The following is a 16091-nucleotide window of genomic DNA, read 5'->3' as shown; positions in this document are numbered from 1 at the left end:
CAACTTGCCTTCTCCAGTCTAGCCCAATGTCATCCACTATGACTACTTTTTGGCAAACCAGTCTTATTACAACATGAATGAATCGAGCCTTTATCTTGATTGTCCACTCTTACGGCTTCCTGTCGATGTATCCCGGCGTGCTTCGGACGTGTATATATGGACTGCAATCCGCCATGATCCATTGCAAGTGACAGTCCAGAACCCCGCCCTTGTCATTACTCAATACTCTCCACCCAGCTGCTGCCTTGACTGCGAACATGTCTTCAGATGTGATTAGCACCAAAAAAAAGTCCATTGCAGCAGATGTCACGACCCAAACGACCCCACTTGACGCGGCCAACATATACCATCTGCCAGTTGAGGCTAGAGACAAACCGTTGATGCCGAGGCCGACCAAAGACTCCCTCGATCCTTTAAACTGGTCCAAGTTGCAGAAGTACAACATCATTGGCATCGTGTGCTTCTTTTACTTCCTGCTGACCTATTTGACCACTGCCCCGGTGCCCTCGTTCTCGCTCCTCGAGGAGCAATTCGATGCCTCGTACAATCAAGTCAACTGGTCCTTCGGCATCTCTGCCTTTGGCCTCGCATTTGGCCCTCTGGTCACCTCGTCGCTGGCAGAGACGTACGGCCGCCGAGTGGTAACCATCATCGCCACTGCGATCGCAGTTCTTGCCAGTGGTTGCACCTCGATCAAAGGACAATCTATCGGCCAGTACATGGCAGCCAGGTTTTTCCAGGGGTTTGCAGCCGGTCCTGCCGCCAACGTGGGCCTCAGTATCATCAATGACATCTCTTGGGAGCACGAGCGGGGTTATCGCATCGGTCTCTGGGCCATGGCTGCAAACATAGGAAGTGTCCTGGGTGGCCTCAGTAAGCTTGCCTTCGCTTCCAAGTGAAAGAGTAGAGGAGGACTGACCACAATGTGACAGTTGGCGGGTTCATAGCCACCGTGAACCAATACTGGGTGGCCTACCACGTCACCATAGCCTTCGCATTTCTCCTGCTCTGGGAACTTCTATTTCTGCCAGAAACTCAATATCCTCGCGCCCATGTTGTTGCTCTAGAGCTCCAACAAGCCACGGCCAAGGCGCGTGGGGAGACCCTGCAGAATACTGCTGTCGACATTAAAAGAACCAAACAACTCCCCTGGCTGGTGAGACGAGTCCCTGGAAGCAATGGTGCTATGACATGCTGACACCCCTTCAGAACATCCGCAAAATCCCAGGGGTGCCCCATCCAAAACCTTGGGCAACCTTAATCACATTCTGCAAGCTGTGGGCGTACCCAAAGCTGGTCGCCAGTGTTTGTGGATACATATTTCTCCATTATTGGTGGTAAGCGAGCCTCGGCGGCGTATCCCCAGGAACAAGGACTAAAGCAACACAGGATCGTGGCCCTGCTCTCAATGATCCCTGCGGCGTACGCGGAGTACAAGATCCAGATTCAGGGTTTGTTCTTCACAGGCGCCCTGGTTGGGGTCATCTTTGCAGAGATATTCTGCTCGGGCCATTTGAGCGACTGGATCGTTGTCCGCCTTGCGCACAAAAACCACGGCCAGCGAACACCAGAAATGAGGCTGTGGCTGGGCTATCCCGGCGCCCTTTTCTCTGCCATCGGGCTTGCTGTCTGGGGAGCTTCGGTTCAGGAAGGATGGCACTGGATGGTCGGTCAGGTCTCGCTCTTCCTGTTTGCGGTCGGCCTTCAAGCCGGCAACACAACTTTGTCGACATATATCGTGGACAGCTACCCAGAGCACGCCATTGAGGTCATAACATTTTATTCCGTCATCATAAATGTGAGTGAACTTGAGTCGCAGTTTCATGGTCGTCGAGACTGACGGAACAGATGTCCGCATTTATTGTTCCCTGGTATATTTACGACTGGACCGCCGCAGTCGGTAAGGAAGACGTCAACTGCCGCTATGGGAGGGTTTGATGCTGACCTTTGCGCCCAGGATATGGATGGTGCTTCGGCACCCAAGCAATTATCTGCGCCCTGTGCCTGCCACCTGTTTATTTTGTGCTCCACCGATGGGGTAACAGGTGGGTAAAACCCATAGTGCTCTCGTCCGATGAGTTGCCAGACGTACCGAGCTTCGAAATCAGTGCCTATCAAGAGAAATGAGTTCCCAGGTGCGGCCTCAACAAGCAAGGCGTCTTCATTCGAAGTAAAGACAAGAGAGGCTTGGTTTTTGCCACTTGAGGCGCATCCCGGGGCTTACTCCGCCAGGTAGCATATGGCCATCTCGGCGTGCTGGATGGCGCAGCTGCTCAACTCAGTATGGCAGGAAATCCCAGTTCCGTTGACCTGTATTTCTGTCAGCCTGGACTCTGCTATATGATAGTGTAGATATTGACCCACGCGAGAAGTCCTCCCAATCATCTCCGGAAGCTTCCGATGCACGCCAAAAGGCTTGAAGCACTTGCAACGCCCGTTTCATGTTCGGTAGACGTAAAAGGGTGAACATATTTGTCAGTAGCTGCGCGATCTTGCAACGTTCAGCACCTGTTGCTTCGCAACCGGCAGTGAACAGAGGCGTGGTCAGTAGGGTCAAGGGGGACAAGGTTGCGGCTGGTCTGATGCTCTCGACACATTCAACGATCCTCCGGACAGACTCTTGAACGACCGCAGCATGGGGTGGGAGCCGCCGAATCCGTCGATGAATGTGAATGAGCGCGGTATGTTGGTAAGCCTCGTTGCAGAGCAAGAATTCCTTAGATTCCTCCACAGTTAAATCGCGAGCGCCAGAAATATTGAATACTGTTGTTCGGGCCCTATCACGTTCAATCATCCTTCGGACGGACCTGTCCAAGAGATCGGCTTCGCGGAGGAAATCTTGTTCAGATAGCCTGGGATGTCGGCCTGAGTCATCAGCTGCACGCCGTCTTTCCCAAGCCACCGCTCCGATCTCTCGAAACACCGTAGAAATGTCTCCCGCACAGCCGGTGTACATGTCGATACAGACATCTGCACCTTCGGTCTCACCAATGAGAGCCCGTGGTCCACTACAGGCTATTTGGCCCGCCAGCAGCCCCTCGGTTGTGATAGCAACCAACGCTTCAGTGATTTTGTACCACCGCTGCAGAAAAAGAAGTGATGGATCCTGTTCAAACCCTCCCACGTCATCGAAGGATCTCTCGCGGGAGGACAAGAGAGCTCGTGCTCCCTGGAAATGAGCTCTCCAAGCACGAAGAGAGTGAGATCCAGAGATGGCTTCACACAGAAATAGCGTTCGAGTAGTGGCCACTTTGGCTGCCAGTGGACTTGATCTTGGGTCTTGGAGCTCATGTCGCAGATGGCGAATACTAGTAGCCATCAACTGGGTGACCAGTCTTTGAGCGCGGCCATCCATCTCATTTTCAGTGGTGGATGTCAATGAATTCCGATGAATAGCAGCGAGGGCCAGAGTGGCATGAAGGAGAGCGGGATTACAAAGGGCCATGGGCAATATCAATTCACAGACCTCTCGATGGACAATGGTGTGTGTAGCCAGAGCCATAGAAGCGTTGCAAGTGAAGTACTGAAGGAGGGCGCGATTGTTCCAAGGAATGAATGACAGCATGTCGACGTGGCTGGGAATCAGACTGGGCCCCCCTTCACTCACTTGGAGCACTTCCAAGGACGTCTCCTCCTCAGCCGCGAGCTCCGCCACCGCTGACTCTGTCTCTGCCCTGGCAGCCTGTCTGAGCGGCGGTGTCTCTGGCGTAGCAGCGTTGGTTGCTGACACCGAAGTGTATACAAATCCTCCATCGGTGGTCACTGTTGCGGAAATTTTAGTTTGTGATGCCCTGGAACCATCATTCTCGGCCCAACGCACCGGCTTTTCGGGCACCTCCAGCTTTCTTTGAAAGACAGGCCCCGAATCGCGACTGACCAAACGGGCGGCCGCCAAATCTCAGTGGTTTCTGGTAAGAACAAGCCGCCTTGTCCTTCTCACATCGAACGCATTGCGGCTTCTGCTCCCCACACTTTTGTCGTCGCTTCCTGCAACGGACGCAGCCATTCCAGGACCGAGATGGCGGTGTCATGCTTGCTGCGGCAGTGTCGTCTGTGCGGTCGGTCGCGAGATCAACGCTGCGCGCTATGGAGGCATTGCTCACAGGACCAATCCTGGATTGTCGGTATTGTGCAAATAAGGAAATCAATTGGACGGAAAACCGAGGTTGGAAAGCAAAAAGTCCTTGCTGTCAAGGCGGACTACTCCGACACATGGAATAACCTATTAACCTTGAATCAGTCACGACTAACACGTAAAGGGAATGATGAGGCGACGACATATCTCAATCCATCCTCAATACTCGGGCAAGCTAGATGCAATCTCAGATATAAAGCCTCCGTCGCAATACTTTTCCCTATCACACGCTCTTTGGTGCGTGTCACAGACCGCTAAAAATGCCCGCCCGCCTATCGACTCGACTCAGTATACGCTGGGTTCCAGGCGAGGCATCGGAACCCACCGACACATTGATCATTGGTGTGGGAGGCTGGTATGTCGACCTCCGCATCACCAAGCTTGATGGGTCAATTGATTGGGCAATGGCTGGTGAAAGACTTATATTGTCACAGGAGCCACGTAGGTGGTTGCATTTCCCCGCGCCTTTCCCCTGATCAGGCTTCCTCTCGCTAAGACAACTGCCAGTAACATGCAAATGGACTCATTGGGTTGATTCGAGGGGATATACGGAGCCTGATATTGGCAGCTTCCAGCCTGCCTCTGAGTCAACGGACAGCATCGAAACAGGCAGCATGCTTCACCCGGACACCAACACTATGACGCCCTACGAGGAAGTCTGGCGGACCCTCTCTGCGTCTTTCGCGGAGAAATTTCCTTTTGCTTGGATTCTGCGCAGCGAGGATGGTCTTACCTTTCTCGGGCAACTTGGGGGCGACTTTCTCGCTTTGAAAGGCGGTAAACAAGGCCCATCAGGGATGAACGGTTTCTGTGCCAGAAGAGAGTCTTGGGATGATGCAAAGTCAGACTGGGCAACGAAATACGAGGCAGGAGACGAACAAAATCTTCGAGATCTTCCTAGTCGGGCGAAAGTTTTTCAGAATAGAGTGGATCAGGGAACACAATGGGAAGAAGGCTGCACGGAAGGGGATGTTGTGCAAACTTTCGGAGCAAAGCACATAGTATGCGCGATTGAAAAGTTGAGCTGACGATCAAGGACGCATTGTTCTTTCTGGATCCAGGAAGGGTCATAAGCAACTTAAAATAATTGTTGTTCGTTCCTAAGTTGTCAGCGCGAACCAATGTCGGTGCCAGTTGTCATCATTCATGTCGTGGCTCAATATTACATGCGTTCTTTACACAAGGCGCGCCAATTATCCGACCAGTTAATTATTGTGCTGCCGTACATGCTTCAGCGCCTCCAGGGCTTCCTCTACCTGCTCTGAAAAGTTGAATCAGCATTGAGAACTTTGTCAAACGGCGAGGCAGATGGAACAAGAACTTACGGACCATGCCGTTCAGCGCCTCGAACGCGACTGCATAGTTTTGCAGCGCCCTCAAAACTCTGCCGACCCCGGCATACAGATCCTCAATGCCCTTGTCGGCAGCCGAACTCCTCTGGTTGATGCATTGCATCTCCAGGCTCTTGTAGCACAGAGTGAGCAGCGTGTAGCAGCTTTGCATGGCGCAGCAGGCGAATGACGGCATGGTTCGTGGGGCCGGAGTCGACGAGATTGCTGATAGAGTTGAGGGACAAGGCATGGGGAGAGGCGACTGCATTGGATTGGGGTAAGGGAGTGATTCAAATGCGCGGCCAATGGCCAGGGCAGCTTTGAGACAAGTCTTCGCGGCTGGCAGGTCGGTAATCGATACTCCTTTGGTGAGCGTCTCTGCGTGGTCGCTAGATGCATCCAAAGAGGAACCGTGAGGCGACTGCGACCAGAGCCCGGGGAATCCGCCGGACTGAAAGCCGTTGGATGACGAAATGTTTGAGAATGTAGATGGCAGCATGGCATGACAGGAGCATCCTAGGGGCCGCGGAGAAGATACATCGGCTTGATCCAGATCGCAGTGACGACGGGTGAATATTGGGACGTCCTGAAAAGCGCGATATCGATGGAGTTTGATCCTCGCACTGTTGAGCTTGATCAGCGCCTGCAGCCGTAGCGATTTGGCGAGGGAGTGCTCCTCAGCATCCGTGGGCGACGGGGCAGCGGTTGATTCGTTCGTGGAGGACGCGTATTTAGAAAGTACTGAATCGAGGTTGCTCTCAAGCATGGCTTTCCTCTGTTCCAGCGTACTGTCCCCCATCCCGGCGTCGAGAGCCTTCTTCAGCGCGACAGTGTACTGGGTACACCTTAGAATGCACTGCTGGGCTTCGATGAAAAACAACCACGCGCCAGGGTCTGCTGTCGACGTTGGCAATGGAGTCTTGAATTGATGAAAATCAATCGAGATGATTGGAGGCTGATTGAGTACGATTAGACGGTGGGTTTCATCCAGCCTTAATGATTAAACTTACCGTGCTGCTAACAATAGAGGACTGCAGAATGACAGTGTACTAGTTTACCGGTCAGCGATTATTGTCCCACAGTCGTGGCTAATCGACTTACGGTCATCCACCAGGCGCGTCGACGCGCTTCTGTGTATTCGTCCAAAGAAAGATCAGAGATGTCGTGCAGGCAGAGTCTGATAGCAGCATCATATGCTTGACTGGCTCGATTTCTCATCTTTGCCAGATTCCCCCGCTGAGCATATTCATAGATACTCAGCAGGACATGTGCCAGCACACCTTCCAACTCCACCGGCACATATGGGTGGAGCTTTTCGCGATCGACCGACGGTCTCCGATGATCCAAAGCGTCGGATGGTTTTATCGCCGATTCGAGCAGCTCAGTCTCTATCTCGATGCTCTCCATGGCCATCTGGGAGAACGAGTGCGCTTGTTGCCTTCTGAGACACACAGACTCATCGCTGTCCGGGTACTCGTCTTCCGGATGGGGGATCAGCACAAGGATCGCCATTAACGCCATTACCAAGGGAGATGCTGGCTCGAAGAATTTCGATTCGCTAGCCGGTTCATCGACCTGCAGTGTCGTCACTGGCGGTGGCAGGATGGGGAAGTACGGATGGATGAAGATGTAGTAGGCATTGAGGATGGCTTCGTTGTCTCGATAGCTCCGAGTAATGGGTGTGTAGGATTTTCCCTGTGAATCATCGTCTAAGGAATCCATTGTTTCATCGCCTTCGGAAGCGGGCATGAAAATATTGTCAAAGATCTGGTCGCTGTCGTCCTCGTCCCCGACGTCGATCAACCCAGCTCCGGGAGAGATCATGGTGGCAATGAGGTCGTTATGTATCTCTTCGGATGACAGGATCAGTGCATCCCAATCAATATGAATGTCTGGGACAATTTCTTGGGTCTGAGGTACTGCTTCCTCAGACCGCCGTTGCCTTTCCACTGCCATGATGGCTTTTTTGCGCGACACACGGGGTCCGCCACGGTTGCTTTTGACATAGCGGCATTCTTTGCCTCTGATCAGACACTAGAAACAATATCAGGCACCGTCTCAGTCAGTCACAGAGCCACCCACCACGTACATTGTTACAGGGAACCTTGGCATCGCATCGTGTTCGAGAGGCACGGCTTAATCCGAGTTATAAGACGAGTTCGCAAGCAGACGCTCGATCCAGCAGCGCTTACCAAGATGTACACGCCACCTTCACCGGTGGCAGTATATTTTTCCTCCGGCGGCCTTGACTGGATATCATAGACTCGGTCTCCATGAGGGTAGAAGTAGACATGAGGGGCTTTAAGCGGTGGCTCAGGGTTCGAGGCTCTGTTTTCGCGGAGTTGCACGCCTCTGGACGAACGTGGGGATCTTTAAGTGCTCGTGTGGCCCTTCCTAGTCTTCCGAGACCCGCCGTCAATATAAGCGTCGGAAGCGGACGATTTTGGGCGACGAGACGGAAGCACAGGAGAAAACGAAACACTGAGGATATGTGATATATTAATCAGTGACAATCAGTGACAATCAGTGACTTTGGGGCCCCAGGACTTGGCACCCTTCTTATGGTGAGCATTCCTTCGTACACGACAGAGATAAGCAAGTTTTCTTATCACCCAATTAAAGCGCCCAAAGTCTCTACAAATGCTGGCCCTAAATTGCCCGAGGCGCTCTAGAGCCATGTCTATCATCTATGATCTAGCAATCTGTCACGCCACAGAACAGGGGCGAGGCTCTGAAACTACCCAACTGGGAAAATATGCCTTCTTCAGTTACTGAAAACGACATGGTCTCCAGGTTTTCTATTGACGGTTAGCGTGAAAATATCCGGCCTTGCATAGCTTCCAACCGGATCGAAGTCCATTCTGGCTTGTATCAGATCTTCCATATTCAGTTGCCCATAAACAATCTCTTCCTGATCCCAGACAGGCTCGGCTATGAATGTACCCAGCGGCCCAACGATACAAGAACCGCCGTGGCTGAGAACGGCGTCGGGGGTCCACGGAGAGCCATCTGGCTGTCTGTCATGATGTCCAGGTGAGAAGGGTGGATAGTCAGACGGAAAGTCGGCCACCTTGCAGAACTGGTTGCACGAAATAACGAAGCAGCGTCCCTCTTTGGCGATGTGTTGCATCGACGCCACCCACGAAGGCAAGTCATCCGCATTCGGTGCAATGTAGATCTCGATGCCTTGTTGATATAGAGATAGTCTGGCAGCAGGCATATAATTCTCCCAGCAGATGAGTCCGCCTACACGGCCTATTTCCGTTTCCACAACTTGAAGTCCATCTCCTGCTCCTCTACCCCACACGAGTCGTTCGGCTGCCTGTGAGAAACTATCGTCAGTTGCTGAGATTCAAATATCCAGAAATGCAAAGATATCTCTGGCTTTAGTTCCCGGCTCCGAACGTACCGTTGGGATGAGTTTTCGATGTGCGTACAGCAAGTCGCCCGTTCTCGAGAGGAGGATTGCGGTGCAGTACAAGGTTCCTCGTTCTTTCTCGATGATTCCGATCGACAGGAACACGTTGTAGTCTCTTGCAATGTTCCGGAGCTCGTCAAATTCTGGCGAAGGAATCGCAACGGCCGACTGGTAGTATTTGGAGAACCACTCCCGGCCTCGGGGCTCTCGTGCTCCTATCGTTGCATCGAAGGCGTAACGCCACGGGTATGCGCTGAGAAACCCTTCTGGGAAAACAACGAGATCAGCGGACTCCTGCGCCGCAGTCTTGGTGAAATGCCTGACTTTTTGGATCGAGGCACGGAGATCGAACGAAACTGGAGCTGCCTGAACTGCAGCGACCTTAAAGCTTGCTGGGGCAGACATAGCTGGACTGAGGGTCGTGCTTTTTGCAAGCGGCAGGGCGTTGGCCTGGACAAGACATCCTTTTGTGCTTCAGACACAGACCCTCTGTGTCTTGCTGTGGCCAAATACTCTACACTGATTCCAGATGTTGGCCTCTTACAGACACCTGAGGGCTTCGAAAACCGCATGCTCGTTCGCCGCTGCATCTCCGGAGTTAGACCCACCTTCCGGAGTCGCCAGGAGCCAGCCTTTCAGAGCAAAGCCCGAAAAGCAAACACCGAAAGATACGGAATACATATCTCCGCCTAGGCCTTTATTGGTTGCTGCCCGCATTCTCTAATGGGTGGGCCTGAACATTTGCTTGCCTCTGGTTTATAGATATAGCACAAATACAATACCTGGTAATATTCCACGAGGAAGCAGGACTTTTGCGAGAGACGAAATCTACACCTCTATAGCAACCACAATAAGCACAATGGACGTTGGTATGTTGAACTATTGCAAGGAGTCTCAAAAGACATTGTCTAATTGTCGAATAGAACTGAACGCTCAACCCGAATACAATTACTACACGAGCCTGGTGCGAAACTTGAAGACTGCTATCGTACCGACCTTCACTTTAGAATCGGGTCAACAGCTCCACCGAGTACCTGTGGCCTACAGCGCCTGGGGCACCTTGAATGAGGAGGCAGACAATGTTCTCTTGATCTGCCACGCGCTCACCGGCAGCAGTGACGTGGAGGATTGGTGGAAACCTTTGATCGGCCGAGGGAAGGCTGTCGATACGAGCCGGTTCTTTGTCATATGCTTCAACTCTCTCGGGTCGCCGTACGGCTCCGCATCACCACTCACGACAAACCCAGTGACAGGGACGCTGTATGGACCGACATTCCCAGAGACAACTTTCAGAGACGATGTGAGAATACAGAAGATTGTTCTTGACGCGATGGGAGTCAGACAGATTGCATCGGTTATCGGTGGATCGATGGGTGGCATGATTGCCCTGGAGTGGCCTTTGTGTACTCCTCCAGGCTACGTGAAGACTGTTATCCCTATATCGACCTCAGCCTATCAGACTGCGTGGGGTATTTCGTGGAATACATCACAAATACGATGCATTCAAGCCGATGCACAATTTCGTGGAGGGTACTATATTCCTCATCCGCAAAGTCAGCCAGTACAGGGCTTGGGGGCGGCAAGAATGATCGGGATGCTCACCTACCGATCATACACTTCTTTCGAAGCACGATTTGGTCGACGCAAGGCTGGACAGAAACGGCCGCCACAGACTTTCTCCAGGCCGATGACCTCGATGCCCTCTCCACCACTGCCAGCGGCTCAAGACGACATCCCTGAGACGGCAGCCTCGAAGACAGAGGCGCACAGTTTCGGCCCGACCACAATATATTCAGCACAAAGCTACATGCAGTACCAAGCCGACAAGTTCCTGAAGCGCTTCGACGCCAATTGCTACATCCACCTTTTGCGAAAGATGGACTCCCACGATGTCACAAGAGAGCGGACCCCAGCAATGCAATTGCCGTTCGAGGAGCACCCCAGCCTGAAAAGCGTTGCCGCCGTCCTGGCCTCGTGCACAGCACCTGCGCTGGTGGTAAGCATAGATTCGGACTTATTGTTCCCAGCCGATCAGCAGACACTCCTGGCAAATTCCCTGCCTCAAGCAAAACTCATGAAGCTGGATTCATCCGACGGGCATGACGGCTTCCTGCTGGAAATGTCGACCATGGAAGAATCCATCAGTGCATTCCTTCGGGACCACTGTGCCAGTATCTTCGAAGCGCCTGCTCTCGACGGCGGCGTCGATGGGGACAAGGACGACGTTGTGACGAATAGTGTGTTTGGCGAGTTGGAGGTTCATTTTTGATGAAAGCGTGTATGGTTACAATATGGCGATATGTTTGATAGATCATGTTCTACTTCTTTGTCATGTAATGCTCAAAAGAATACTCCACCTCGTGTCAACTACTCAAACTTCACGCTGCGATATTTTCTGCCGCTTAGCCTGTAAATTGACTCTTTCCCTGTCTTAGTATTGACTCGGAAGATTCGCCCAATTCGAAGACTTACCTATTCCGAAACGACTCGAATTCGAAAGCCATTGGTCAAACCAGATCTAGTCATTCCCGGGGTTTGGGGTTAGACTATGTCAAGATCGTGGAATCTTCGGTGGAACTAAGATCAATCCCCGTCGGAGCGCTGCTGTGCCCCCTTATCTATTCTGCCCGGTCGACTTTCGGCGACTGCTTGCTTCCGGACTTGGTGGTCGTGAGGTTGCCCCATCTCCGCGTGTCCAATTGGCACGCTTGGGAGAGTGAGCATGATACTTGTATAATACGGTCCGTTTATACTCGTTTCAGATGGTGGCCATTGTCAATAATCTCCCTAATTGCGGCGGTGTATACTATCCTTCATAAAAGTCCAATACTCAAAGTCACACAGGACAAGAAGACTTCAAGAGGGAACACAAAATGATTGCACGAACAGAGGAATACCGACCATGGCTCGTCCAGAAATACGGCGGTACCAGTGTTGGCAAGCTGTTGAGCACGATTACCCAATCCATCATTCCACAGTACCTGAAAGAGTACAACGTCGCAGTTGTCTGCTCGGCGCGGTCCAGTGCAAGCAAATCAGCCGGCACAACGAATCTCCTCCTGAGGGCCTTGGCTTGCGCCGTGTCGGATGAGGCCCGAGGAGTTGATTTCGACCAAGTCATTGATATGATCCAAAACGAACATCTTTCGGTCGCAGCATCGCTCCCCCACGACGCCGCTGCACTCCAACAATCCGCCTCGAACATCATCCAGAATTTACGGCAGAGCATTATCGACGAATGTGACGCCTTGAGAAGATTCTTACGCGCGACGCGTGTCATTGGTGAAGCTTCCGACAGAACCCAAGATCGGGTGCTTGGTGTGGGAGAAAAGCTGTCCTGCCTGGTGGTCGTGGCCGCGTTGTCGCTCGGGGGAGTCGAAGCAGAGATGGTGAACCTGGAGAGCATTGTCCAAACGGCGGACAAGCGCTCGACGCGCGAACAGCAGGCAGCCTACAAACAAAACCCGATTCTTTTCCTCCAGGGGCTTGGAGACGCGGTCAGAGACGCCATCCTCCAGTGCTCCGCCGTGGGCAAAGTCCCCGTCGTGACTGGGTTTTTTGGCTCAATGCCACATTCGCTGCTGCACACCGTGGGGCGAGGATATTCAGATCTTTGCGCCGCGCTGTGTGCCGTCTCGTTGGGTGCCGAAGAACTCCAAATATGGAAGGAGGTCGCTGGGATCTTCACCGCCGACCCGACCAAAGTCTCGACAGCCCGGGTTCTGCCCATGATCACGCTGGAGGAGGCGGTTGAGTTGACATACTATGGCAGCGAGGTGATCCACCCTCTGACCATGTCGCTGCTGAACAAGGAGGACATCAACCTTCGCCTGAAGAACGTCAAGGATCCCGCTGGCGCCGGCACGGTGGTCTACTCGACAACGTCGCCCAGCGCGAGTGGACTGCAAACACCGAGTTCCACAGCGATAGATATCAGCCGGTCCTTGTTCATGACTTCGAATGGGTACTACGGCAAAGACCAGGCGAAGCGAGTCCCCACAGCCATCACGACCAAGGATTCAATCACGCTCGTCAACATCACCTCGAACGGCAAGCTGCCTCCGCAGGCATTCCTCGGCCAAATCAGCGACATCCTGGGCCAGCACCAGCTCTCCGTCGACCTGGCAAGCAGCAGCCGTCAGTCGCTCAGCCTGGCGGTGTCGGCCTATGGTGGATTGGTGAACGTCTCCGAGGCCATTGACGAAGCCCTGCCGGAGCTCGAAGAGTTCGGCTCGACGAGCATCGTGCCGAAAATGTCAATCATCTCGGTGGTGGGCCATAAAATGAAGAACATGGTCGGCATTGCCGCCGAGATATTTTCCGCGCTGGCCAGCGCTCGCATCAACATCCGGCTGATCTCCCAGGGAGCCAGCGAGATCAACATCTCGTTCGTGGTGAGGACGCAGGACGCCCTGTTGGCCATGGAGGTCATCCATTCTCAGGTCATGCAGATTCCTGGGCATGTGGAGCGCGAGGTTTCTATGATAACAGGTAAGATATATCCATCATCATGCTCTCTCCAAATGCAAGCATACTGATCTCATCACTAGGCCCTTGGCTATACTGAACATTATATTCAATTTCTGGCTTTTGGCATACCATGTCCTAGGAATCGCTGAATGAGCGTGGGACTTTACTGCAAAATACCCCTTCTAGCTGCTAGATAGATAGAACGTCCTACTGAGAGAGAAGTGTATATCAAAAAAGCTGTCAATCTCTATACCTCTGCCATCAATGACAGTACAGGCATCTAGTTCGTAGCCACATACTCTCTGTCCTTCCGTCTCCTTCACCTCAGACAGACTTAATCCATTCGATCTTGTGCCTCGGTGGGACTCGTGGACGATACCCAACTGTCGCTCATTAATCAGAGCCGGAAAGACCTCTGACGTGCAGAACTCGACCCTGAGCAACAGGTCAGGCTTAGAGTTATTCTGATGTCCCCTCCTACCCGGTTTCAGATGAAACGTAGAGAAGTGTGGGAATTCCGTTGCCATACGAGGTACCGAGTATACTGAAGAGACCGCCCATGTTTCCATACCTAGCTAAGTGGTCCACGGAAGTCCCACGGCCTGGGTGGCGCCCCCGGGTGGCCCCGTGCCCCGGGGTTTGCTTTTGATAAGCGAGCGGCGACTGGGCCACACGGCACCTCTACCGGGTCACCAATCAGCAAACGCCCCATATACCACGTATATCTTCGGCATTTGGAAAGGAAACACACTGGATATCTACCGTGTATTGCCAGGTTATGGTGCAGCTGCATATGCATCCCCTGTCAGCATGATAGCAAACACGTCGTCCCATTGATTAATGAGGCCTGCAAAAGCTGCACGTATCTGTCAGGCATGTGGTGTGAGACAACATTTCTCCCCTCGCTGGAGTTTGGGGAATTCATTCACCGGCCTTTTGTCAAGATAAGCATGGGTGCCCGGTATCTTGGTTCGTAGCAAATGCCGCGCGAATGTTCACTATACGGTTCTTCGATGGGATTGGCTGTTCGAGGAAGGGTGTATGTGTATGTGTGTTTGCAATCGACATTATATCAAGGCGAACATGTCTCGATACATGGGTGGAATTATCTCGACATCTTCAAGCACATCAATCAATCCACTGTCTGATCTAGTCTCGCAATAGACCTCAACTCAGTCCACGGTTTAAAACCTGTCTCAACGAAAAAGGCTTTTACCTCTTTTTGTTTTACAAACAACCGACGACAGAGTGAAAATGGTTTCAGGACACTTGGGCGAAGTGAGCAAAGCTCCAGAATACGAGACCGTCGCTCTGCACGGTGGTCAGCAGCCCGACCCCATCAACGGTTCACGAGCCGTGCCTTTGTACCAGACATGCGCGTACAACTTCACCGACGCCTCGGACGGGGCCAGCAAGTTCGCCTGGTCCAAGGATGGCTATGTGTACACCCGAATGGGCAACCCGACCAACTCGGTGTTTGAGACCAGGATGGCAATGCTCGAGGGAGGCGTGGGCGCCGTCGCCACGGCCAGCGGCCACGCCGCGCAGTTCATGGCCATCACCTCGGTGTGCGAGCCGGGCCACAACTTCATCAGCACCATGAACCTGTACGGCGGCACGCACAACCAGTTCCGAGTGTACATGAAGAAGTTCAACATCCAATGCAAGTTCATGGAGGGACAAGACCCGCAGGGAATCAGGGACCTTGTCGACGAAAACACCCGAGCCGTGTACATTGAGACCATTGGCAACCCGCAATTCAATGTCCCCAACATCAGCGCCATCGCAGAGGTCTGCCACGAGGCCGGCATCCCGCTGATCGTGGACAACACGTTCGGCATGGGCGGATACCTCGCGCAGCCCATCAAGCAAGGCGCCGACATCGTCACGGCCTCGTGTACCAAGTGGATCGGCGGTCATGGGACGTCCATGGGCGGGATTGTGATTGACGGAGGCCACTTTGACTGGTCTGCCTCAGGCAAGTTCCCGGGCTTCACGGAGCCATCAGAGGGCTACCACGGTATGCGATTTTGGGAGACGTACGGCTACAAGGCCCTGGCAGCCAAGCTTCGCATGGATGCCATGAGAGACCTGGGACCCTGCATGTCGCCCTTCAATGCCTGGCTGTTCCTTCAGGGCCTCGAGTCTCTCCCCGTCCGTGCCGACAGACACGTCGCCAACACCCTAGCTTTTGCACAGTGGCTCGAGAAGCACCCCTGCGTTGCTTGGGTCAACTACCCCGGTCTGAAATCACATCCGGACTACGAGCTCGCGCAGCGGGTTCTGCCCAAGGGACAGGGGGCCGTCCTCACCTTCGGCGTGGCCGGCAACATCGACGAAGTCGAAGCCGTCGTCAACAATCTCAAGCTCTGCTCCCACCTGGCCAACGTCGGCGATGCGAAGACATTGATCATCCACCCCTGGCGGACCACTCACCAGCAGATCCCCGACCAGGAGAAGCTCAAGGGAGGTGTCACGCCCGACATGATCCGCATCAGCCTGGGCCTCGAGCACATCAACGACATCATCCACGACTTCGAGCAGGCCTTCAAGGCCGCCGGTCTGAAGGGCGCCAAGGACTGGGTCCCGACGTGGAAGAAAGGAATGCAGGGAGAGGAATGGTCCAAGGGCACATTATACGCCCCGAACCCCAACGGAGACAAGCTGCCCAAACCCAACGAATCGTAAAGAAGGGAGGTTGGTTTCGCGAATTTGTTTCTTGCTTGAGGCTTTGTTG

At 53.2% G+C, this 16091-nt stretch overlaps 6 protein-coding genes across 6 annotated transcripts; 4 read left to right on the top strand and 2 right to left on the bottom strand.

The window, feature by feature from the left end:
• Positions 1-257: 257 nt before the first annotated feature.
• Z520_03611 (uncharacterized protein) lies at positions 258-2127 on the top strand (the record flags this gene model as incomplete). The annotated part of the gene is made up of 6 exons (XM_016774121.1): positions 258-873; positions 933-1156; positions 1210-1337; positions 1390-1798; positions 1849-1900; positions 1958-2127. 6 exons carry the CDS (start codon positions 258-260, stop codon positions 2125-2127), a joined length of 1599 nt encoding a protein of 532 aa, XP_016635067.1.
• Positions 2128-2278: 151 nt separating this feature from the next.
• Positions 2279-4031, bottom strand: Z520_03610 (uncharacterized protein; the record flags this gene model as incomplete). The annotated part of the gene is made up of 3 exons (XM_016774120.1): positions 2279-2310; positions 2365-3762; positions 3821-4031. 3 exons carry the CDS (start codon positions 4029-4031, stop codon positions 2279-2281), a joined length of 1641 nt encoding a protein of 546 aa, XP_016635066.1.
• Positions 4032-5344: 1313 nt separating this feature from the next.
• On the bottom strand, positions 5345-9289 carry Z520_03609 (uncharacterized protein; the record flags this gene model as incomplete). The annotated part of the gene is made up of 6 exons (XM_016774119.1): positions 5345-6421; positions 6477-6515; positions 6568-7500; positions 7659-7700; positions 8273-8788; positions 8876-9289. The coding sequence occupies 6 exons, from the start codon at positions 9287-9289 to the stop codon at positions 5345-5347; spliced, it is 3021 nt and encodes a 1006-aa protein (XP_016635065.1).
• Positions 9290-9743: 454 nt separating this feature from the next.
• On the top strand, positions 9744-11153 carry Z520_03608 (uncharacterized protein; the record flags this gene model as incomplete). Its single annotated transcript, XM_016774118.1, has 1 exon — positions 9744-11153. The coding sequence occupies one exon, from the start codon at positions 9744-9746 to the stop codon at positions 11151-11153; it is 1410 nt and encodes a 469-aa protein (XP_016635064.1).
• Positions 11154-11757: 604 nt separating this feature from the next.
• Z520_03607 (uncharacterized protein) lies at positions 11758-13422 on the top strand (the record flags this gene model as incomplete). The annotated part of the gene is made up of 1 exon (XM_016774117.1): positions 11758-13422. The coding sequence occupies one exon, from the start codon at positions 11758-11760 to the stop codon at positions 13420-13422; it is 1665 nt and encodes a 554-aa protein (XP_016635063.1).
• A 1186-nt stretch (positions 13423-14608) lies between these two features.
• Z520_03606 (uncharacterized protein) lies at positions 14609-16042 on the top strand (the record flags this gene model as incomplete). The annotated part of the gene is made up of 1 exon (XM_016774116.1): positions 14609-16042. One exon carries the CDS (start codon positions 14609-14611, stop codon positions 16040-16042), a length of 1434 nt encoding a protein of 477 aa, XP_016635062.1.
• Between the last annotated feature and the right edge of the window lie 49 nt (positions 16043-16091).

The sequence above is a fragment of the Fonsecaea multimorphosa genome (genome assembly GCF_000836435.1).
Source record: "Fonsecaea multimorphosa CBS 102226 unplaced genomic scaffold supercont1.5, whole genome shotgun sequence".
Lineage (NCBI taxonomy): Eukaryota > Fungi > Ascomycota > Eurotiomycetes > Chaetothyriales > Herpotrichiellaceae > Fonsecaea > Fonsecaea multimorphosa.
This window is presented reverse-complemented; position numbering and strand designations above follow the sequence as displayed.